This window comes from Catharus ustulatus, chromosome Z (assembly GCF_009819885.2).
Source record: "Catharus ustulatus isolate bCatUst1 chromosome Z, bCatUst1.pri.v2, whole genome shotgun sequence".
Taxonomy (NCBI): domain Eukaryota; kingdom Metazoa; phylum Chordata; class Aves; order Passeriformes; family Turdidae; genus Catharus; species Catharus ustulatus.
The window spans coordinates 18882991-18906459 of NC_046262.2; the positions used below are offsets into that span (position 1 = coordinate 18882991).

Below are 23469 nucleotides of genomic sequence, written 5' to 3' on the forward strand. Positions count from 1 at the left end.
AACAGAATCCGTTTGTCTCCCATAATTTTTGTGGATTTGTTTTCCAGTAGGAACCTCAATGTTTTTTTCTGTCTGTTTCCTCTACAAATTAATATTATCCAATATCTTACAACACAACACAACACAATGAATTCAAAAACTATCAAAGCACACCAACATTTTTTTGGCAGGTGGTACTTCTCTGAAAGCATTTGTTTTATTTAATGGAATCTGCCAAATAGAGACCTTATTAAAATGTTATTTATGGATATTGTCCCCCTGCTTTCTGACGCCATGGAGGTGAAAATTCTGGTTACAATATTCCTGAGTGCCAAACTGAGTCATCAGCTTCAGTTTTGATCAACAATCACCCTGGCAGATAACACCAAGTTCTGACAACGGTTGTAGTATGTGATGTATACTTTGGAAATCATTACCTACATTAAAACAAACAAACAAACAAACAAACAAACAAAAACACAGCAACAAAAAAAAAAAAAAAACAAAACAAAACTGAAATTGCCCCAACCCCATCTCCCCCCACCCCTCAACCTACCTCCCCCCCAACAAATACAGGAAAAAAAAAACAGAAAAAGGAAAAGAAAGGGAGAGGGCAAGAGAGAAAGAGACTGCGTTTTCATTGTTATGTGTCAGGAGAATGTTCTTCAACCATACAAGGCTCTGCTGTTTGGTTCTCCTCCTCTTCCACTTCTTCCCCTACTTGTTCATCAAGAGGAATTTCAGTGGATTCTGAATCCTGGGTGCAAAGAGTCTTGGAGTCACTGAAGCTGGTGTCTTCTTCTACTTGACTTCCACTGTCCTTTTCGGTGTCTGACTCACCATCTTCCTCCAGTGTTAGTTCAAACTGGAATTTTTCAGTTTGACCCTGCTTTCCCTCTTCTTTTTCTTCAGGCGCAGGAGAGGGACTTCGAGGGATTGTGCTCTGGTACCATTCTCGATTGTCCTCCAGTGTATCTAAGATATCCTGGGCATCCGGGTGAACGAGATCTGCCCACGTCTCCCACAAAGGATGAACAATGTAATCTATAAAACCCACCTATTTCAAACAATACAAGAAGATTATTCACAGAGAAATGAGTAAGTTATGAAAAGTATGAGAAATACAATGCTAGGAAGACACACAAGATACATTACCCTAAAAGATGGCTGAAAGGAAATTATACTAGTTTTTATAAGAGATAAGGTCTTTTACTTTTCAAAAGTCTGATTCAGGATATCGGATAAGGGCATGGAAAGGATTTGTTTTCAAGTGAACTACTCATTTTAAACAACTCCACTGCATCTAGTGAGCTAAATATCTGCTTTATATTTAATTCTGTTTTTCAGGGAAACCTAATCAGCTGTACAATAATCTCTTTTGGTATGTATGCTGCTTTTCAGGCCAGGACAATGATGAAATCCCTTCAGCAAACATACTTCCATGGACTATGTTTTCATAGTAAAAGTCTCATTTTGCCTCTTACTTACTTGCTTACTACTGAGGAGCTGAATTAATTAACTCAGAGGAAGAAAATGTATTCAGAAGTTATTCAAAACATGACTATGTAACATCCTTCGGTTCTAAAAGATATGGCTACGTTATCAAATCAATTACCTGTGATTTTTCTACAGATGCATTGTGCTTATCACACATGGGACTTATCTCCATTCCCCTCTCTCGCTCCCGGTCTCCCTGACGGAAAAATTCCTCCATTATTCTGTCTGTCCATTGACGGTAGAGATGGAGTGGCTTGGTAGGGTTGCTCAGATCTGCACAGTGCACCATATTCTGAAGAACCTAGAACAGATTGAACACCTGTGGTGCTATTACACTGAAGAAAAGCATCTCCTTTTTAATTTACATTTCTGGTGACTGTAAAACAAAATCCTTAAAATATATGTAATGCAAGATTTATTCTAAACAGCCGAAACTTATGTGCTTGTGCGCTTTTCACACTTGCAGTAATAGCCGTGAATTACCTGGCTTCTGCTGCTTCTTCTGCTATAAAGGTGACAAAGTCCTTTTGAGAAAGAGGATCACTTTTTGATAATTTGAAGGGAAGGCCAAAATCTCATTTAGTGCCGAACTACCCTAGCATTTTGTTAGTCTCCCAGAGTAATTTAGACCAGGGTGGAAACAAAGGGAGGCAGCAAATCATTGTATGAAAGAGACAGCTCTAATCCATTCTGGAGAATGCAGAGGACAATGTTACTAAGTTTGTAATACAATTGACCATTTTCACATGCATTTCCTTACCTGAATCCTGTCTGAATAGTTATCAAGAAGCAGGACACCAGAACTGGTCACTTTTTTAGTTTCAACCATAGTTTTTAAATCAGCCAGTAGATTCATATGCTTAGACATATCTGTTGCAAGTACCTAGAAAAAAACAAACCAAAAAATGAACACCATGTAAATGATTCTACTGGGGTTTTTTGAAAAATAATTGAGCATATAAATCAGCAGTTTTGGAAAGAACCTGTGGCTTCTATGTCTGAATACATAATACAAGTATGAGTCTTGTATGTTCATTAGAGTAAGTTCTCATATTATTTATTTTAAGAATATGACAAAATCATGGTTCAGCATTCTTCAGAATAAACTGATCAGCCCAAATTTATTATTAATTGAGTAGCAAATCTTTAACTGTGATGGTAGAAAGGCATACATGTCAGTACAAAACCAGCTTGAAACAGAACAGTATACCTTCTAGAAATACATAGAAAGTTATTGAAACTTAAACAAACCCACTGTTTGTGTTTGGGTAAGACATGACAAAACTTTCACTTTATTATTTATGGGCCTGATGACATGTCATTTATCATAAAATGTTTCTGTGCTTTATTATTCAATGTGCTAGTTCTATGGAAGACGGACTCTCAACTCACAATGTCAATGACCATTTTCCTCAATGATTGTCTCTGTTTTTTGGTCAAATTCTGGAAAATGTCACAATTTTCTTCCTGCAGCAGCTTGAAACCCACAGCTAAGTGATGATTCTCCAGTACTGATGAGTCATTGTACATCAACGCGAGTTCAGAATCTGCAATAAGAATTGCAGGGCAGAACGTTACTAAAATCTGCGCTTCTACCAAATCCCTTAAGACTTTTTTCCAAATTCATTAGAGGCATAACAAGATTTACAGATAAACTTTTAGTAACAGCCCTGAAAGTTACAGAATTATTGACTGACTATCTTACTAGGTCAAGCCAAAGTATATTAAGCAAAACAAAGAAAAGGCTGTGTAATGACGCATGTACATGTGCCTGGAGTGGCAAGTTAGAAAAAATATAAGAAAGGTAATTTTCAGAATAAATTTTCATATCTGCATGAGGTAACTTAGAAAATATTATATGCATAATACATGCACAAACACATCTCAGCTAAAGCACACTCTGTTGCCTTCTCATGCCTGTCTCCATCACAACTCCTAAAGCTCTATTACTAGTCAAGTTTCAGCTTTCCAGCACTTTGACCTGGGAATACGCAGCTGAGGTTTTTCTGCAGGTCTGCTGCACAGCATACACTTCTTGGTTTTCAAATCATGTCTTTCTGCAGTTATCTAAGACACTCAGATGCCTAGTGAACTAGGCTTACAGTCATTTGTCCATGACAACTGAAGGCTGCTAGGATGGTATCAGCTATGCTTCTGTCTTTTTAGTGTAATGTCACGTGGTGTGAAACTGCAGGCAGTGGCGTTGCCTGCTGCCTTGTGTTTGAGAGTGGTCAGTCTCTGATGCTGTCTGTAATATTGCCTTCACCAATGGAACTATTCTTACCTCAGTGACCCCATACGGCCATGAGAATAACACACACTTTCCCAGCCATGCCTGTGCTAAGACACACTTGAAAGGTCAGTTTAGACCTGCTGAACAGACAGCTCTGAAAAATCGAAGCAGTTACAAGACTTTCTGCACAGCTTTAACCCAGGAATACTGCACAGTCAGCTTGCATACGCTTTAAGATACAGCTTGATAATAAATCTATCACAAAAAAGTCAAATACTTTCTCTGCAATCATACTTTTCATGTGCTGTATTAGCTTCTATTTATTACAGTTGTTCTAGCCTAAGTCTAAACATGTATCAGTCTATTCCACTCTTTGTCCTCTTTTCTTCTTTTACAGCAGCTATGTTTTAAAATGCCGCTGGTTCAATGGGACGCCTCTAAAAACTTTGATCTTAAGATTTCATTAATCTCATTCTCTATTCTCCTGCTGTTTTCCTCTCCTGTCTTGAATAAATTGATCTGTTGAATCCAGAAAGTCTTCCTCTGCCTTTCTTTATCCCAAAGGCAGCAAAACCATAACAGCAGAAGTAGAAAGAAAGCAAGTTTGTAGAGTTATTGCTCTTTCATCTTTCACAGAACAGATAGAAGGCTTGCATACTTGTTTTTCTTATGCAGAAAACAGGCAGTAGTTTATTCTTCTTTCAAACAACCTTCTGACAAACACTCCACATTGCCAAAGTACTTTGGAAGAACTGGAGCTACAGATATAGCTAAAATGCACTCAACTTCAAAATGGATGTAAAAAATGGAAGGAAGTTCCCCCTTGGTAACCTGTGTAACACATTACAAGATTCAAGAATATTTTTCTGGAAGGACAGAATTACAGTGGTAAAATAAGCATCTCCTCTGATGCTAATACATTTCATATTCTTTTTGTTTTTTAACATTCAAGAGGGATCAATTTATTTGACAATTCTGTAATAGACTTTAAATAGGAAAATAATAGAAGCATCACAAGACTAGTTATAAGAAATAAGAAGGAAATATGGCAAATTTTTACATACTTTAAGTAACTAAGTCTATTTTTTTAATGCATACTTTTATCTAGTGAAATCTTTGTATATTATTTGGTTCACTGGAAAAACAAAATTAGATTGGAAGTAAATTATCTTCTGAATATTTTGGATTTAAGAAATCAATGTTAGATAATCTTTTTCTCTCTCTGTCCCTACAATTTCTTCCTTGTGCACAGAAAAATGAAAAAAAAAAAAAAACCACCTCTTTGTTTCTTTCAACCTTGCAACAGTAGTTTCAATTAATGTTGTTATTTGACTGACACATAAGCTTCCTTTATCGAAAGCTGAATTGAGAAAAACAAGATGTATTTTCTAAGCTGGTAATTATCAGCATGAATATGACGCCTACATTAGTTGAATTTCAATCTGTCTAACTAGAAGTAAAAGCTTTATGCACCAGTACTCATCCCTTCAACTAAGTCAAACCTCTTAAACCTAAACAATTCATTGGTCTCCTCATAGAACCTTGGAGCCACCACTGTAACCTGGTACTCAATTTCTGACACAACAAGCAAAAAAACTATACCTACACACGCCCACTCTTAAGAATTCAGATATTATATACACTGTTTTTTGCACAAAGCTTGATTCACTCTCTGCCTGTAGTACACTGCTTAACTTTACTGGTCCCCAATAAAGCACAAAAAAATGCAGAGTCAATCTTAATCCTCTTCCATGTGGGTGAGTCATCCAATTCAACTTCATTATAGAGTGGCCCTTAGGCCATTGAGACAAACAAAACTAGGTGCAGGCTAAACTGAAGTGTATGTCTTATTTGCATCCACAGCAGCAATGAGTCAGAGGAGGAGCTCCCTTCTTCAAACTCTACTGCTGATTTGGGGGTCACTCTATTTTAACATCTGTGAAATAGATTTACCCGTGCGCAGAAGCGACAGTATCTATAAATGCACAACCAGATGGGTCAAATACAAAAGTCTAGGTATGTTTCCATTTCTGTTGCTTTTTCTTCTTCTGTGCTTGGATTATTAGTGCTTTCCAGTCAGTTATCATAAAAGGAGAAGTTGTCAGAGAGCAGTAGAAATAACACAGTATGATGGAACTTGTACTGACCTACAAAGTGCTATCCACTGATAACAGTGACATAAATCAACAAAATCCAAGCAGGCTGCTGCTGGGGCAACAAACCATTGAGTAAATATGTCACAATCAGGTTCAATAAAGTTAACAGTGTTTTTCTTTCAGTAGATGAATAAGGAGGGGATAGAGGTTCAGCAATGCTGCAGACAACAGCCTTGAGAAACGCAGAAGTACACTGGATTTCAAATTTGGAGATGACATTAGGGTAAGAAAAAAACAAACAGGTTTATAACAGTTGCAGAAACAGGATGAGGAAATTCAGTCTACAAGGTATGAGAGATCAAAGCCAAGTACAGGATCCAGGCAGAGATCATCCTGACTGTCTGTTTGCTAAAAAGAAACTTGCTTTTCTACTTTCTGAATTTCTATCCTTGGTCATGTCATATGTTTCCAATACAAAATTTTGTCTTGCCTTTTCTTTTTTTTTTTTAAAAAAACTTCCTTCATTCTCTTCCTGAAACTTTAATGTAAATCAGCTCTATTTCCAGGCGAGACAACATGCAATACATTGAAACAATGCCAGGTTTAGAGTTCATACCTTAGTAACTCTTACTAGAGTGTACTATGTAAATTATTTCTAAAGTTACAAAAACAGTAAAGTAATATCAGGTTTAAAATATAAACATCTATTGATTCATTGAGAAAAGTCAGAGATAGAAGCAAACAAAGAATGAACTGTGTATTTTTCAGGTGTTATGTGTAGACCCCACTGCAAATTTTTGAGAAAATCACTAAACATCAAACTTACTTGTGTTGATAAGAAACTGGTTTGAAACTCCAGGATGATCTACATCATGTATTGCACTGGCAAAAATTGCTGCAAGAATCTCCAAATCAGTAAACACTGCCTAGAATATAACGAAACAGAAATGACAATCACCAACCAGTGAAAAGTGTTTTCAATAAAAAGGATTTTATGTTGAATCTGGATGTGAACAAGCAAAACACTTTTGAAATATATCATGACCTCAAAAGACTTTACACACAAACTGTCAACCCTCTGTAAAATCATCAATTATGTAAAATTTCATAAAATTTCAAGTTTGGTCAAAGTAAAGTGATTTGTATTTCATACAGAGAGCATTACTAGATTCTGTCACAACTGAAGTATTTTCAGCTTCAGTCTGTAAATAAAACCACCTTTATTAGACAATGAAGTTCAGGTTTCTATCATACCAAAAATTAAAGTTACACATTTCAGCTTGACTCCTGTGTATTTTCCTGTACTTGAAAGATGCACAGCTCCTATATAATGCTAAAGGAAGTAGTGACAGACTACACAACATCTAACAGAATTTATTGATTTTCCATTTGTATGAGATTATTAGGAAGACAGGAAAAGAAGACTGCAATGGACTTGGAACGTCACTGAGCTCAGTGCACTGTTGTCAGAAGCACCCACATAATGCAAATGCTTTCAAAATTGATCAAGGACAGCTCAGAAGTGCATAGACCAGCAGTGGCATTGGGCAGACATTGTCATTTCATCAACTAAAGCTCTGCTGAGAAGGCCATGAAAAAATGTAAACTGGGAAAAAAACCTAAAATTTTACTGATGACTACGTGGTGAAGCAAGTGGTGTTTTAAGAACATTTCCAGATCTTTCTTCTTGAGAGTAAGAAAATCTTTCTCAAGAGATTTCCGAGTCTTTGAGGAAACAAACCCATCTCGAGGTTCACTTATAACCCTCTTTTTAAGAAGAAGGTAAAACAGATGATTCTGTAACATGAAATACTGACCATTATAGGAAAGAGCAGCCCTTCTTGAAAATGAAGGTAAATCCTTTTGAACTAATAAAATTTCTACTGCTCCATTTATCTGAATTTTTTGTAACCATTTGCTGGGATATATCAATGTCAACATCTGCTATGTTAAGACCTGAGCTGGGCTTAAAACAGGGAAAATCTCCAGCTTTCACATCCTTCTACTTCAGAGATTTAAGAACTTTCAAGAAGATAATTGTTACAAAAAGAACAAATTTTTTTTTTCCCCAATCAGTTTTGCAATTTTTATGGGGAGGGTGAAAAAAGGGATAGGCAAGTGAAAATTTAGTACATATTCCAATCTGTCTTAGAAATAAATACAAAAGTAGTATTTCCAGATCAGAACAAACTTTCCTAAGAAATTCCACTTACTGTGGTTACATACAGTCCCACATGGGAAATAACTACAGAACAGGATGTAGCATAAATAATAAGATGGTGGAAACAAGATATGCATTGTGTTACACTGAAAAAGGTTATGACTTATGACAGCAAAAATCGCCAGGATTTAAAATGAAAAGACATGATATTTTCTGCACAATATTTACATGTAACTTTGATCCTCACAAAATATCTTTAAAAGAACAGAGTTCATTAAAGAGATGCTAAGATTTATTTTAAAAACTTTGCAGAAATTAAAATCTTTAATATTTAATTTAGAAGACTCTCAGTGCATCCCCTTCTCTCATGACTGCCACTTTTCTTCTTCAGTTAGTTTACCTCTAATGCTGGAGTTGATAGTAGGACATGGGTTGACTGAACAACATCTGCAGCATGTATATTATTGTGGTATGCCACATCTGCATGGTAATGGTCTTCCAGGGTCATCAAGTAAGTTATTAAAGTATCTACTGGAATCTTAAAGGTTTTTAACAAGTCCCGCTCCTGTAAAAGTAAAGGAAAAACAATTAGATTTCAAAGCACAGAGCAGTCTCCAAGATAAGAAAAAGAGCAGCATGACTGCTACTACTTGCCTGAAAAATAGTGTGCATGATGACAGTTAGAGGTCTGTTTCCAGATAACTCTGCTACTCTGAAAACCTGAAGGCCCCACTTGTTCAAATCTTCAAGTTCCTAGAGTGGAATCAAGCAACGAACAGGTTGAAACCTAACACAAAAATTCCTGCAATTTTTGAGAGAAGTAATTATAAATAGAGGACTCATTCAAACCTGGCCACTGTGCAAGATACATGCTAAACTTTGCAAGGGCTAAACTCTGTAAGGGCTAAACTCTAAACTCTGCATCTTCTACTAATCTTGAAATATCAGAAGTTACATCTACACGTTTCAGATTTTACTTGTCTAAGCAGAAAATACTGCCTCTTAAGTGGATTGTTCCAGAGGAAAAAAATTCTTGAAATTTTGAAAGAGTTTAACTGACACACTTTGCTATCTCACTGTCCATTGACAACAAAGTTCAGTGAGGAGAAAACCTCTAGAGAGATTGCAATTCTGCTGCCTTCACTCTGGTCCTCAGAAACACTCTTCAAATAAGATTCCTGAAAATATTAGGATAGGCATACGTTAAAATGCAAAACTCGATCAAAAATCCCTCCATACCAATTTTCTGTTATTATGAAGCAGTTTGCTGCCGGTGCAAAAAATAATAAGAAATTTCATTAAAAAATAAGAAAAAGGATGTACAAAAAACGATACAGCTAAAAATAGGAAGGGTAGCTCTAATGCTATATACCCTTGTGCATTTTTAAAAAACAGCGTAACTGTCTATACATTTTCATTCCTGTGACATTATACAATACGTTTACTCTTCAATCTTCAGATGCTATTTATGAATCGGAAGTTTTCTTAACGCATACACAAATGATAATTTACATTTCATCTCCCAATGTAATTGTCTTTATTAATTGGGGGTTAATTTCTGATTAATTCTGTTAATTCTGATTTTACTTGCCATTGTACTCTAACTAATTTGGATTATTTCAAGTGATATCAATACTTGGCGCTGCAGCTTGAAATCCATATATATAAGCAGAGGATGGAATAATAGTCAAAAGTTCACAGTGTTTATATAAATTCAAGCATATATATTCTCTACCTTGGCAAGAACATCTTCTTGGTCTGTTTTAACTCCAAACCTGGGAATACTGGAATTAGTTAGGCTGGAGCTGTGCATGAGTTTTTTGACTCCACTGATCTGGGACATTGGCCTCTTCTTTTTCTCTTTCTCCTTCTGTGTTGGAGAAGGGATTTCAACTTCATGTTGCTTGTCTTCAAAAGAATGAATAAAAAGAGAATTATTTATAAAATATTTATAAATATAAAATGCACTGTTGAGTCGCAACTTATTGAATTTATAATTCTTAGAAAAATTTCTTTTAAGATTTTGCAACAGATTCTTTCTATCAAGATCATTAAACCCATGAAAAGTTAAATATAGACCTACACTTCAGTACAAGCAGACCTCTTACTCAAATTGCCACATTATTTTTGAATCGGCTTTAAAAGTAACTTGTGACTGATTACCATTTCTGCCATATCCCTAGTGCTGTAGAAAGGTCAATCATCTCAGTCTAAAAACAATATTACAACCACACAGGAATGCATTTTTCAAGAAAAAATAATTTTGTCTTTTTTTTTCAGGAGAAGCAGTCTCTGAAATTGTATTTCAGAAACTGCCCATGTGTGTCCTCATGTAAACCTTTAGAAAACTTTTTCAGGAGTCGAAGGATTTTCAGACTTGTGGACTGGTCCTGTCTACTAAGACTGTACAACTTGGAAAGTCTTTTGCCTGCCACATTTACAAGCACTTTGGATTGCTGGCAGGTCATGCCACCAACACAGCGTTTCTGCACCTCCCAACTAGAGTCAGTAATAACGACAAAATGAGTGCTTTGTTAAGCTCTGAATTTTGCTGTGGCCTTTTGCCCCCATAGCAGTATCAGCAGCATCATTTAATAAAATTTATCAATATATGTTCCAGCAAAACTTTAGATAAGAATTAAACTGAGAGTAAAGTATATTTAGGCAACTGCCACAGGATTGCTACAAAAACAGCATGGGGCTGTGGAGCATTGCAAATATCTGCCCCAAAGAAACCCAAGTTAGTGCAATGGAGGGCTTTTCTGTCAAAACTACTATAAATATGACTTATTTTTTGTTCCTTTTATTCATACTGTATTTCAACCTAGAGTTTAATGACTCTCTTCAAACTATCTCTTCTTTTTTGCTGAAATGTATCTCCACCTTTTCTAGATCTCAAGGAATATACCAGTAAAACCACTAATATCCAGAAAGGGTGTTTGTGACAAAGGGCATGAGCCAAAACAGCTAAAAAACACCTTAAACCAAAATAAAATTTTAAAATAAAGAAAAATTGGAATTTTTGCATGCGCATTTTTTCATTTCTGTGATATTAATTTCCAATACCAACTTTGAAAACAGATGAGGTTAGCAAGTCTATTTGTAATTACCAGCTTGTTATATGTTTGCCTCTTCACTTTCTTTTTTTTTTATTATTTTTACCCTTTAGCAGACACACTTAACGGACACCTCAAATGACAAACAAATCACAATGAAGAAGAGACTCTGGAAATGTCACCAGGTTGTAGCCAGCAGCACTGGGTCCCCGAGTGCCCCATCATACTTCAGCACTCTCCTTGTAAGGAAGAAAAGGGGAGGCAGAGCACAGCAGCCCTTGTCTGGTGCAAACTGACAACAGATGAGGAGCTGCAACTTGTGCTTGTGTTTGATGTTTATGGTTTCAGTCACATGCACAAAGTTTAGACCCATCAAACAGAGGTTTGTTAGCTGAGCTGTCATGCTAACTCAAATGAAAGGAAGTGTGTGTCTGAATGACTTAAGATCTCCCGAGAAACTCCGTGGGGCTGCCTCTGCTTTTGTAGCTTTGAGCACGCAGGGCTGTGCCCATCTGAACATCCAGAAAGAGAGCTTGCTATTTTGACCCTGTTTAAGCTATGTGACAGGTTCTCAAACATTTTCCATTCATAGAAAATAGGTTAATGATGCTGAAAAAGAAAAACGTTGCGTGTTATTGTACACAATGTAGGAGCCTTATGTCTTATACACAGATTATATTTCTTGTCATTATAAATAACTTCAAACCTTTATATAGCCCTAAAGGAAAACAGTTTGGGTTAGTCTTTTGGTTTCAGTTTTGTTTTCTTTTTAAATAAGAAGAATGGAAAACCCTGTTTTCTCACGGCAGCGTCCTAAATTACAAATGTGATAAAGTTATTGATGTAAGTAGATATTGATGTAAGTTATATATTTAAAAAAAAATTAGATAATAAACTCATTAAGTATATCTAGGGAAAGAAAGTTTTCTCTTTACATAGATATTGAGAACCTATATACTTAAGACTGCATATTTTGAAAATATTTAAGCAATACATCTGTAGATGAGGTGTTTTCACTATTGTGCTGCTCTTATACCTATAATTTTAAGTATCCAGTTTTTCATGCAGATAGAAAACAGTGCCCATGGTCCAGAAGTGATTGACTTTCCAGCCCTCTTTCTGCTCAAGACAGAGATCTCAAGCAAAAGGCTGATGGATGCATTTCTTTACCCTGTCAGAGTAAGTCTTAAGTTTTCAAGTGAAAGCAAGCAGAAGCTGGCATCCCAGTCTCCACAGCCTAAGTGGGTCATCCTTTCAGACAACTGCACACTGTGGTTTTCAGGGCATCTGAAGCTGGGCAATACTGCTTGTCCATGACAGAGGTTTACCCTTCTCCCACTGAGAAGGAAATCTCTCTATCCTGTATCTCACACACAATAAGATGGATATTAACATGTATGACTCTCACTTTTTAAAATACTTGCTATCCTAATTTAGATGTATTTGACTGTGCCTCTCTTATTACATTGACTTTATGAACCAATGGTATTTTGCTCAAAACATTTTTTGAGATAGGTATAGTATCTTTATCTTCATGTTCAAAATCAACAATATGGAATTAAGTTTTCTTGTTTTTCATTAATTTTAGGGGGAAAAAAGCCATGGAGATGAAACTATATTCTTTATAATATTGTGTTGGGATTCAGTCAATGCTCTCCTCCCAGCATGCCAAGATCTGGAGCTGCAAAAATCTTCCTGGAAAAGGTCTATTCAGATGTTTATTTAGTCACATGCACTAAACTGTGCATGTGCAGGCAGGGAATGCCGAAATAGGTTAACTGCTTGCTATGAGATTTTATGAGGTTACACGTGTTTATGTGCCTCTAGCACACTGAAACCTCTGCAGTAATTCCAGTAGGAAAATACAGTGGTTAATATATAAATACGTAAATAATTACCACTCTGAGACTAGCCCAGCTGGTTAGTGCATGGTGCTAATATAGCCAGGGTTGTAGGTTTGATCCCTCTATGGACCATTCACTTAAGAGTTGGACTTGATCCTTTTGAGTCTCTTCCAACTCAGAATATTCTGTGAATCTCTGTGATTCTCTATAATTCATTATATTAATTTCTTTATGTGGTAGCAATATAGTAGTTGTAATACATACATTAATACTTATCTGTAATTACACACACAGGGAAATCACATCCACAAATTAACTGAGCTGTGATTAAATGGATCTAACCTGATCTCTCTGCACAAAATATGACAACAATATGATAAATGCAGTTTCTGAAAGAAAAAATTAATATGGAAAGCCACTTGCTTTTAGGCTTTAACACAGCCCAGAGAGATATAAAAAACCCCCAAAGACAAAAAAGCTAACTCTTCATAGTCTTACCTAAGAAAGTGTTGGATATATATTCCGAGACCTGATTGCCTGACCTGCTCATTTCAGAGAGGTGGGTTAGCTCACGGTTGAGCATTCTTTTAAACTGGAAAAAAAAAAAAAAAGTGTAATGTTAGTTACATGAAGATATATTTTAGTTAGGATAAGAAAATGCAGTCACTTTTTAACTGGGGAAAGAACATGACATTAAGAATACATACTAAAATAAGACAACTGTGAAAGCAGAAATCCCATGTACCAAGGATCTGCCCAACCAGCTGGATTGAGCAATGTCATTCTTAACCTCCTAAAATACACCACAGTGATTCAATGACTAAGGTACAGTGTCCTACTAGTAACTGAAAACTCTGAAGCATTTGCACACACAGAGATTATAATATCGTCTCTCCAATTTTTCGATTTTAATTTGGAAAGTAAATACAAATGTATTCATGCAGGAGCTATTCTATACTAGTTTTCTCACAAGATTTGCAAATTAATCTATTTTTGCATTTTTTGCAAATCATTAGGTAACATTTCAAGTCTATATTACCTCTCTTCATTAATCTACTCAAAATTATTTGAAAACATTGCTCCAAAATATCTAAATATCTTATTGATTGCATACTAGACAATATGAAAAGAGGTAGGTTCTGTTGCCCAACAAAATTAACTTTAATAAAACATTCTAACCATTAGTCACTGCATTTTCCTGCCATCTTAACATGTCATCAGCTCAGGAGGTTCCAGAGCTACAAAGTCTGGACCCTACTTTAGTCACAAGCCAAAAGCTCAGCTTTGATCTCAGATATAGCCATGTGCTAGGAAGTGCTCAACATATCTGAAAATTAGAACCATACTGCAAATACAGCTACATATACTATAAGAACTACAGAGCTATGTATTCTAGACAAAACAAGTCTCAACCTCTTCAGCAATGTCTACCATTTGTCACTAATGTCAAACATTGAAAAATCAAGCCAAATTTACCAAGCAATAAAATGACTGATCCAAAAATCCCAAGACCTTATTTAAAAGTCTGTCTTTAAACTTTTGAACACTTAACACTCTTAAGTCATGCTTATACACTTTTTATTCTGTTCCCACAAAAGGTAAGAAACTGTAAAATATAAGACAAAAAATGAAGATGTAATGGAAGAGCTTGTCTCCAGATGGCATCCAGAGACTGCAGCTTCAAATTAAATATTGCATATAGGAACCTTAATAAAATGCCAGGAGTTGATAAAACCACATTAACTTCCAGGCATGTCATCAGTTTATCCATTACTACTTCAATATCCTCTCTTCCCGAATTTAATTAGCTAGTTCACAGGATCCTAACTTCAATAGATCTGCATCTGCGTGGTTGTAAGTAAAGCTGCAAGTAAATTCTTCTACACAATACCCAACTTGGTGATGCTGTTTCTGCTGCAGAAAACCACAAACTGTGTCATGTTCCACACTCATCTAGCCACCACTGTCATGTATTATTCAGGAAGTCTTCTTTAAAGTTTCCCAGCTTTGAAAGTGTTTGCAGCAACCTGACACACGAAATAGGAAGGATTCCCACCCTGGGCCCCACCCCTATCCCTCCCACCCCCCAATAATAAATTTAACAGCAAGGAGCAGGTAGAGGTTTGTTATTGCATACTGGGAATCATCTTATGGGACTTATGAAGCATATGTTCTCTAAGAATTATCAGGTCAGTATTTGTTGTGTGAATATCCACAAATGGACAGGTACATAACAGTCTATGTTCCCCACTAGTCTGATGCAAACCCTCATCTTCCCAGCTCCCACCACCCCGCAAGTCAGTAGAACATAAAAACTAAACCATCTGCATGAGAACTGCAGAAAAGTCTGTGTTACTGCTGAAAAAGGGTGTAAAGTAAAACAAGTCCCTCAGCCTCTGCAGGGCCCTCCTATTGAGAGCAAATTCAATTGGAGATGCCTTTGGCTTTGAAGAACTGTAGCTGCATGATTTCCTCATACTCTTGCACATGTTGCTGACGCCACAGGACCAAGACTTTAATTGACATTTATTTTGAAAACTTCTGGACTAAGCAGGAGTTTAGAGAACTGTTTTGATTTTCTAATTATCTGACAAAGCTTTACAACCGTCATTGCCATTGAATGAGAAGCTGACGACCATATGCCAACAGCAGTTTCTGATGCAGAACAATAATGCTCTTTGAGAACATTAAAAAATCCAACATGAGAGACAAACAATAATCAAGATATGCAGACATTCTTGTTGGTTATACTCTTTTTCACTGTATCTGTACATTGCTCAATCCCCTTATGTTTAATAACTTGTCCTCTGAGGAAAAAAATCCTTTTTCTAAGGAAAAAAAAAGCCCAATGAAAATAGCAAAACCAAATTTAACTCCATTGTTTTTTCCCAATTTTAACTATTTCTCAAAGATTTAATTTGGGCCCAAGCATACCCATACATAATTACTGTTTCAAAGATCCACATATTTACAGAGCTCTGCACAATTAATTTATAATGAAATTTTGCCTCTCATATGGCTCCCACAAGCTCTTATTGCCAACCAGATAAGTTGGTTACATCTCTGAGCCAACACTGTTTTACTTATCCAAGAAATACCCCTAAGTGCTTGAAACTTGGCTAGAATCCACAATCTCATAATTTGGCCTCCTGGAAGTAACACTTTGCAAATTATGTTCAAAACAAGTCAAACAAGGACATAAAACCACCTTGTTCCTAACAGCAGTAAATATTAAAGATGACATTTTAGATGAGAATTTTAAAAATCTTAATGCCATATACTTTCTAAATTCACAAACATAAATCCTAAAGATTAAAACTCTTGTTATTAATAAACATTTAAGCCATACCCTTTAATTATGATATTGTGAGCTTAGCATGGGGAGGAAGCAGAGGTTTTTTGCTGATCAACGTGTATATTGTATTCTTTCTCAGAAAGATTTTCACACATCCCACTAGGCATTGTTAGATTGGAAAAATGACACATACATCCCTTTGGAATACCACTATAGACTCAGAAAATCGCCCTGAAAATGACCTGGCTATTAAATGTCCATTAAGTCAATTATACGGTTCTTCGCTGCCAAATACTGCTGTCAGAGCAATGGAGCCACAAACTCTTTTCCAAAAAAAAGGGTCCTGAAAATATTTCCTTAAGTAGAACTTTTAAAATTTAATTTGTTTCTATTTCAGATTTTAATCTTAGCTGGGATTAAGGGGATGGGGGCATAAGAAGGTGCAGAGCCCTCAACACAAATACAAGCAGAGCATTCAGGTAGCATTAAAAATGTCCCTAAAGTGAAAAAAGTAGATGTGTACTGTTGTCTCCCTATATAAACCTAAGAAGTCTGCTGTAGCAAAAACTGTAATACATGAGAATAAAGGTGCATACATTAAAGATAATGAACTGAGAACAATTTCCTAAATTGTGTTAACTTCTCAAGAAGGGGTTTGTAGTTTAGGAGTTTTGGGGCTGAAGCCAAATGTGTGCACATCTCTGCATCTATATTACTGCTGTCAGCCTAGGATAAACATACGTACTTGGAGGAGTTTTTTCGAAAACCAAGACACTTTTCGGCAAAGATTCACAGAAAACCACAAACTTTTAGAGAAATCATGTTCCCAGATGGCAACCAGAGCATTGATACATTTTTAGGAAGAATCTGAATGTATGTTAAAAAGAATCAACGACTCCAAGATCCAAATAGAGTTGATTCATGGCTATGAATAAGTTTGGGCTGCATGTTTTATGTATATGTAGGGGTTATTGTTTAAACTTCAGAAGATTTTACAAATTTTGTGTAAAGTTTTTGACTCAATAACAAAGAGCTTAAGTAAAGAATCAGACAGTAGCTAGTTGTGCCTAGAGGAAGCACTCAGTACCACTCTATCTGTAGACTCCCTGCAGCAGCAGGGTCTCCTCCATGCAGGCTTTCTGCTCCTGTACTCAAAATGAATAAACTATATGATATTACTAGATTTAAAAAAGGTTTGTATTCTATAATAAAACAAAAAAGGAATTTCAAAAAAGTCAGCCTTACAAATTAACAGAAGGCTTCTGTCTACACTGCTTACTGACGCAAAACTATCTTCGATTTTAGCAGCATTCTGAATACATAAACAGAATTCTTAACAGCTAAAGGTTTGGGTTGGAATCCCATAGGTTTAATTAATATCAAGGACAGGCAGTGTTTTTCATAATAAGCTACAGAAAGGCAGGTATCTCTAAGGCTGTCATTGTGACAGTGGTGCTCATTTTTTTCAAGAAAAGATACTCAACAAAAACCATGGGTAAACATTCCCATTTTCCAAAATATAATTCACAGGAGATAAGTACAGCCTGAAGCACAGAGAAATATGTGAATAACAAGGGACAGAAACATATATAGTGTTATGTCTGATATTACATACAATGTAATACCTGAAAATAAGGTATTTAAATCGTCAGAATTTTATAAATACTCTACATAATTGTTTTGAATGTCATAAAAAACAGAGTATCTTTGCTTCTTCTCACAGTTTTTCTCACAAAAAGCACTGTTATAAAATAGTGTTCAAACACGACTTAGCTTCTTCACTGAAATCACTGTATGTTGACAGTATAGGACAGTCTCTATACAAAGGACATTTTTTCCCCATATGTACTCAATTACAGCTACCATGGTCTCTGCTAAACTTCTGTTAGAAAAAAAAAAGTGTAAGAATTCTAAAGGTAAAGCAGTAAGATGGAACTTTTCTATTTTTTTAATTGGTGGTAGAATTTTTCTGATTTAGCAAGGAGAAACGTGACAGCAGCTGCCTAGAAATACAGGAAATACTTTCTAGTAAATTACAATAAATTACTTTTAGCTGAAATGCAAAGTATTTCATCTTCTTGTTTTGGAAACAAGAAAGGAATATACCCAGATAGCATAATAGGATGAAATTTCTTCACAGATGACTGATCAAAATAAATAAATAATACATACATAAATAAATACAATAAAATATTGTAACCATTCAGCATTAGCTGAGAATACTCATAATTGGACATAAACAGGTTTTGCATTTCTATTTTAAAAGACATATATCTACTGTAAAAGTAGGTATTAAGAAAAGCAAGCATAAGATATTCAGTTGTGCAAAAACAATGCTTGTGTTATTTTAGTCATTTAATTCAACATATGCATCATTTAGTTCAGGAAAAATAAGAATTTCTTTAAATCAGAATGATTTGATACACATTGTATGTCAAGCACAAGATGATTTTTTAGATTTTTACACACTCACTAACAATTATAAAAGTATAAAAGCAGCAGCATTTTTCTTAAGCACAAACATAATTTTTTAGGGATAAACCAAAGCCCAAATGTGGTTTTCTATTAAGTGGATTTCAGTTTGGTGTGTTGACAGGCATACTGATTTAACTCCTTGATGCAAAACTTTTCTGTAAAACAGATAAAGCTTATTTAATTCAATTTTCTAGCAGTATTGCCATTTCAAGCTAGTTCACACTGCTCCATGTAACAATATAGATCAGTATTAGAATACGGAAATTTCCAATGTTTTAATCAATAAGCTGTCACACACACAGAGGCTACCAAAAATGCTGTGAAACTCAGTGTTCCTGATTTCACCTTTCTTCAGCAATTAAAACCAGTATGAGTCGTGCATCCACTCATTATCCTCAGCTTCTTTACTCATGTTTTCTTCTATTTTATAGTATCTATGTTTTGAGGTATTTGGAGCTTTTAAACCTTTTAGTGGCTAGAAAAACAGTTTTGTAGTAACCTTTTTTGAAAGAACACAAAACTTCTCTGAATTTTTTGGCTTTAGACTTGATCTAATCATTCACAGAAGTAATATTATTTTAAAAGTCCCAGCACAGTTTCTAAGAAAGACTATACTGTGCAGTTCATTCTTCTTGCTGAACAAAGGCTTGTTATCTGATTTTTTTACTTCAAATTATTCATTATCATATCACCCACAAATCCTCACACTATCCAGTGATCATGCAATCATGCACCATAAATCAAAGTTCTTAAAAGGTAAAATAAAATCCTACCTTTATGTAGCCCCAAGAAACTGAGAGTAAATAGTTTGCCTCAGGCATTTTTGATTTTTTCTATGCTACCAATCTAAGCTTATCAGTTCTTTGCTATCTGACACTGCAAAACACTTCCAAGAAAAAAGATTCCTTATTTTCTCTCCTAATTCTTTTTGCTGGTCTTCAGGTTCTCAGCAACTGTGTGCTCAGGAGGCATACTGAAATGAAATCCAACCGTGTGGTCTTCTGATTGTATAAATGCCATTTGTGAAACTCCAAGCATTCAGAGGCAATGTTGAAGACACATATCGCACAAGCTGAAAAAATTTCTGAAGAGCTAGGGATATGCATATTTCCTGAACACCAGGATTTAATGAATAATGTATGTCAAGATGCTCAGCTGTTCAAAGACTTGCTCTATCAACAGCTACCAAATAAGGACCTGGAGAGGAAGCCACAGACAGTGGCAGCGATCCCTCCCATAGAGCCATACTAGCAGCCAATAGTGTGTCACCCTAAAAGATATAAATCCGCAGGGCTGGTGTCATGATGTTCGGTAATTTCTCATTGGCTGATGCTGGGGACTCTCCCAGGCACGGGATATTTCTTATTTTCTTTTTGTTTTTTTGGGGTTTTTTTTTGGTTTTTCTTTTTTTTTTCCCCAACAGCAAATGCCCTTTACTAATGGCATCCCTGCCTGCAGCATTCACATGCCATTCAAAAATAATTGGGGTAAGGTCTCATCACTTCAGCAGCACGGAAATCAAGTTTTCAATGGATGCACCATCCAAGCAGTTAAAATTAGTATTGTGTGTATATCCGTCTGGATTGCCTAGTGGGTTTAATTTTTAATATGGAAGAAAAACATACTATGAGGTGTTTCTTATGGGGAAAAAACCCAGCATAAATAGATAAATCTCATTTCTTGAGCAGCTTATGAGATACCTTAGCAATGAAAATTTTTTGGCTTTTATGCCATCTACACTAAAAATCAATCTACCTCAGGCTATCAGGCCAGGCTGCTACTTTCTAATGCTTTGTTATTTAAAGAGATAAAAGCAGTTACTATTAAGCTAAAGCAAGTCACGTGTCTTACAATTCCCAGTAAATGTTAAGCTTCCATGGAGATGTAAGAAGTGAGATAACAAGAGTCCTCAAATTCTCACTGTATTTATTCAACTTTTGCTCTTTCTGCCTCAGCAGATTATTATAATCAATTACAGCTATACATCACTGAAAAAAAGAAGGGATTAATTGGAAGTGGAATGTGTCAGTGAGCTGACTAAAGCATTAAATAAAAGATCCCACCATCTGCCACTCAGAGACCAGAACTTGAAAGGAGGAATACATTATGCCCACATCAGGGGGGTTGGAACTAGATGATCTTTAAAGTCTCTTCCAACCCAAGCCATTCTATCGTTCTGTGATTGTCTTGCTCCACTGTGTGCAATGCACATGCACTATTGCAGCAAATTTCGAGTCTTTGTGGCATCAAAAGAAAGGCAGAGTTGCCTTATATGACAAATAAATGCCTAAGGACAAACTGAATGAAGGGCAGTGTTCAGCCTATTCCCACACTGCTGATTCACTGGAAGATGCTGACTGAGAATGATAAGAGAGGTTTTGGCTGAAGTAGTCAGCAACACTAAGTGCTTCAAAAAGAATTGAACCTGTAAAAATCAATAGGGCAAAATATGGTATCAACAAATCTCTTCCTTACAGGAGAGAAATCTAGAGCAACGTGGCACCTGGATACAATCAACAGATCATCAGTACTTAAAGTATTTTCATGTGGAAGGCATACTGATTGCCTTAAAACAGACAATATAAAACATTTCTAACACATTTAATATTTACAGTTATACTTGGGTCTGGATCTGTGAAGCTAGATGTATATAAAACAATTAAGTTTTGAAAACAGACCTGAGGTTACTAGACACCCAGCAAGATATTAAAGAAGTCAAAAGGTATTTGCAGAAAATATTTCTCCTGATTCTTCCAGCTCAGCTTTGTAATGCTGAATATAAATCTCCATTACATCTGTGTTTCATTGTCTTCTGATCATCCACAAGAGAGCACTGCTGCCACCTACCCAGCATCAACACAGAGCAGGAAATATGACACCTTTCTTCAGGAGGGAATTTCAAGCATGACTTAAAAAATGGTAAAATAACTTTAGGCTACTTTAGAAATTAAGTATGTGGATATGAAATTTTGGTTGCAATAGGTAGTATGAGAAGAAGTGAGAAAGTCAAGTTTAAAATATTTTTCCTTACTTTGCTGCTAAAGGCTGTTTCCACATGAAATAATAACTCTTCCTAAAGATCTGTTCCCAAAAGAACTTGATTCAAATAAAGAATATTTAAAATGACTGTTATATAAATTATGCCAGCTGTTTAGCGTGAATTAAAAAAACATCAAAATTTTTTTCTTCCCCACTAATGTATGAGACAAAGATACATTCATAAGAATTACTAGGTCACAGTTGGTTGAATATATTGAAGGATGGGTTTATTAAGATATTAGCTAGATCATTTTGATATAAAAACAGGAAAAAAACCATTTCCCTTCAACGTAAAATTATTTTACATCAATTCACTCTAGCTGCATATTAATTATACTGATAATAGGAAATTACACCTGATACACACTGCTTATTACTGACTTGTATTATTTTTTCAAGACTAGTAATCTTAACCTCACAAAATTAATGATTGCTGTAATAGAATTTAATTGTGTGATGTCACTGATTTAGAAACCATTCCCCCTGACTTTGGCCACATGTAATATGATCTTAGATGTGGGTAGTCAGAAAATTCACAACAGCTCTGATTTACAGGAATGGTTTTGGCTGATTGTCCTCCTGAATTCCCAGGTTGCAATCATTGAATAACTAGATTTAGAAGAGGTTATGGTGGATAGGTGAGTATGTGGCAAATAGCTGCCACTAACTAAATACCTAGAGGAATTCAAGACAAGTAAAAAAATTTAGAGATTCTTGGTTTTATACAAATATACATCCACAAAGGTAAAACATGGGGGAAGAAGGACATAATGACATTTTCTGCAATGGTTCCAATCAAGTAAAGCATATGGAAATGAGAAGGTGCAATTTGAAATTTTAGGAAGTGAGTAATAAAATAATTCAGGGAAAATGAAAAAAAAAGGAAAATTTTAATGAGCACTGTTACATGTTTTGAAAAAATCAAGACAATGACCTTGAAAGACAGAAAGATTATGAAGTCTCTTAATACCCTTATCAAATGTTTGCTATTGTTCAATTAATGATTCTGGACAACTTTCTCCAAAGAAGTCATAAAAAGAGATGGCAGAGATCCCAGGAGCTGTGATGTTCAGTTTTAACACAATTTTAAAGACTATAAAGATGTTAATCTGTGCTAATTAAAATTTGCAAGCAGAATGGATGAGCAAGTTCAGGCCACTTCATAAAACCCCAGTCATGGGTATTTATCAGAAAAGCTGATTTACACATATTCCATGTTTTTGCTTGATACAGAACTGAGACATAAGAGTGTAATTAATGCCAGTCAGTATCATTTATGTATTTGAACATGTAATATTCTTGTACTGTCACAGGGCATCTGATTTATTACTGTAAAATATTCTGCAACACCACTCCCAATGCTGAGAGAAGGCACATTGAATGGGTGAAGAATCTGATTATAGACTCATTTCTAATGTTCACAAACAGGCTGTCTTTATCTAATGGGACTATTTTAAGTAAGGTTTTTCTAGACTTGAAACTGTTTTGCATTACTAAATTTCTTTGTTGGTGATCTGAAATTAAGTCAGTACCATGAAGATTTCCAGAGTGAAAATTTCCTGAAACAGAAACAGTTGAGGGGAGGAGTGGTTCATGGGATAAACTGTGAGGATGTGAAAGTCACCACCAGCAGCCTCACTTTGTTTAGAATGTTGACATCATCCATATAAACTACAGTTCAGGGAATTTAACTGAAAAGACACCAGCAATAGGGAACATGGTTCATGACTAGGTAAACTACACTGAAGAAAGCAGGAATACTGAAGAGTTTATAAAGTCACAATGGGGCGTTTC

The 23469-nt window shown here is 35.6% G+C and overlaps 1 protein-coding gene across 5 annotated transcripts in view; it reads right to left on the minus strand.

Moving 5' to 3' along the window:
• Positions 1–548: 548 nt before the first annotated feature.
• The window catches only part of PDE4D (phosphodiesterase 4D), a 467524-nt gene continuing 444603 nt past the window's right edge, over positions 549–23469 (minus strand). For 4 of the 5 annotated variants that reach the window (XM_033086046.2, XM_033086045.1, XM_033086047.2 and 1 more), the window contains 9 exons: positions 13365–13458; positions 9702–9874; positions 8621–8719; positions 8367–8531; positions 6632–6731; positions 2869–3023; positions 2237–2359; positions 1595–1777; positions 549–1036 (listed from right to left, as the gene is read on the minus strand). In XM_033086046.2, the coding sequence (XP_032941937.1) occupies positions 623–1036; positions 1595–1777; positions 2237–2359; positions 2869–3023; positions 6632–6731; positions 8367–8531; positions 8621–8719; positions 9702–9874; positions 13365–13458 (1506 nt within the window). In that variant the 3' untranslated portion in view covers positions 549–622. Of the gene's footprint in view, positions 1037–1594; positions 1778–2236; positions 2360–2868; positions 3024–6631; positions 6732–8366; positions 8532–8620; positions 8720–9701; positions 9875–13364; positions 13459–19409; positions 19912–23469 lie in introns of those variants that run through there. The other variant, XM_033086049.2, reaches the window with a different exon arrangement.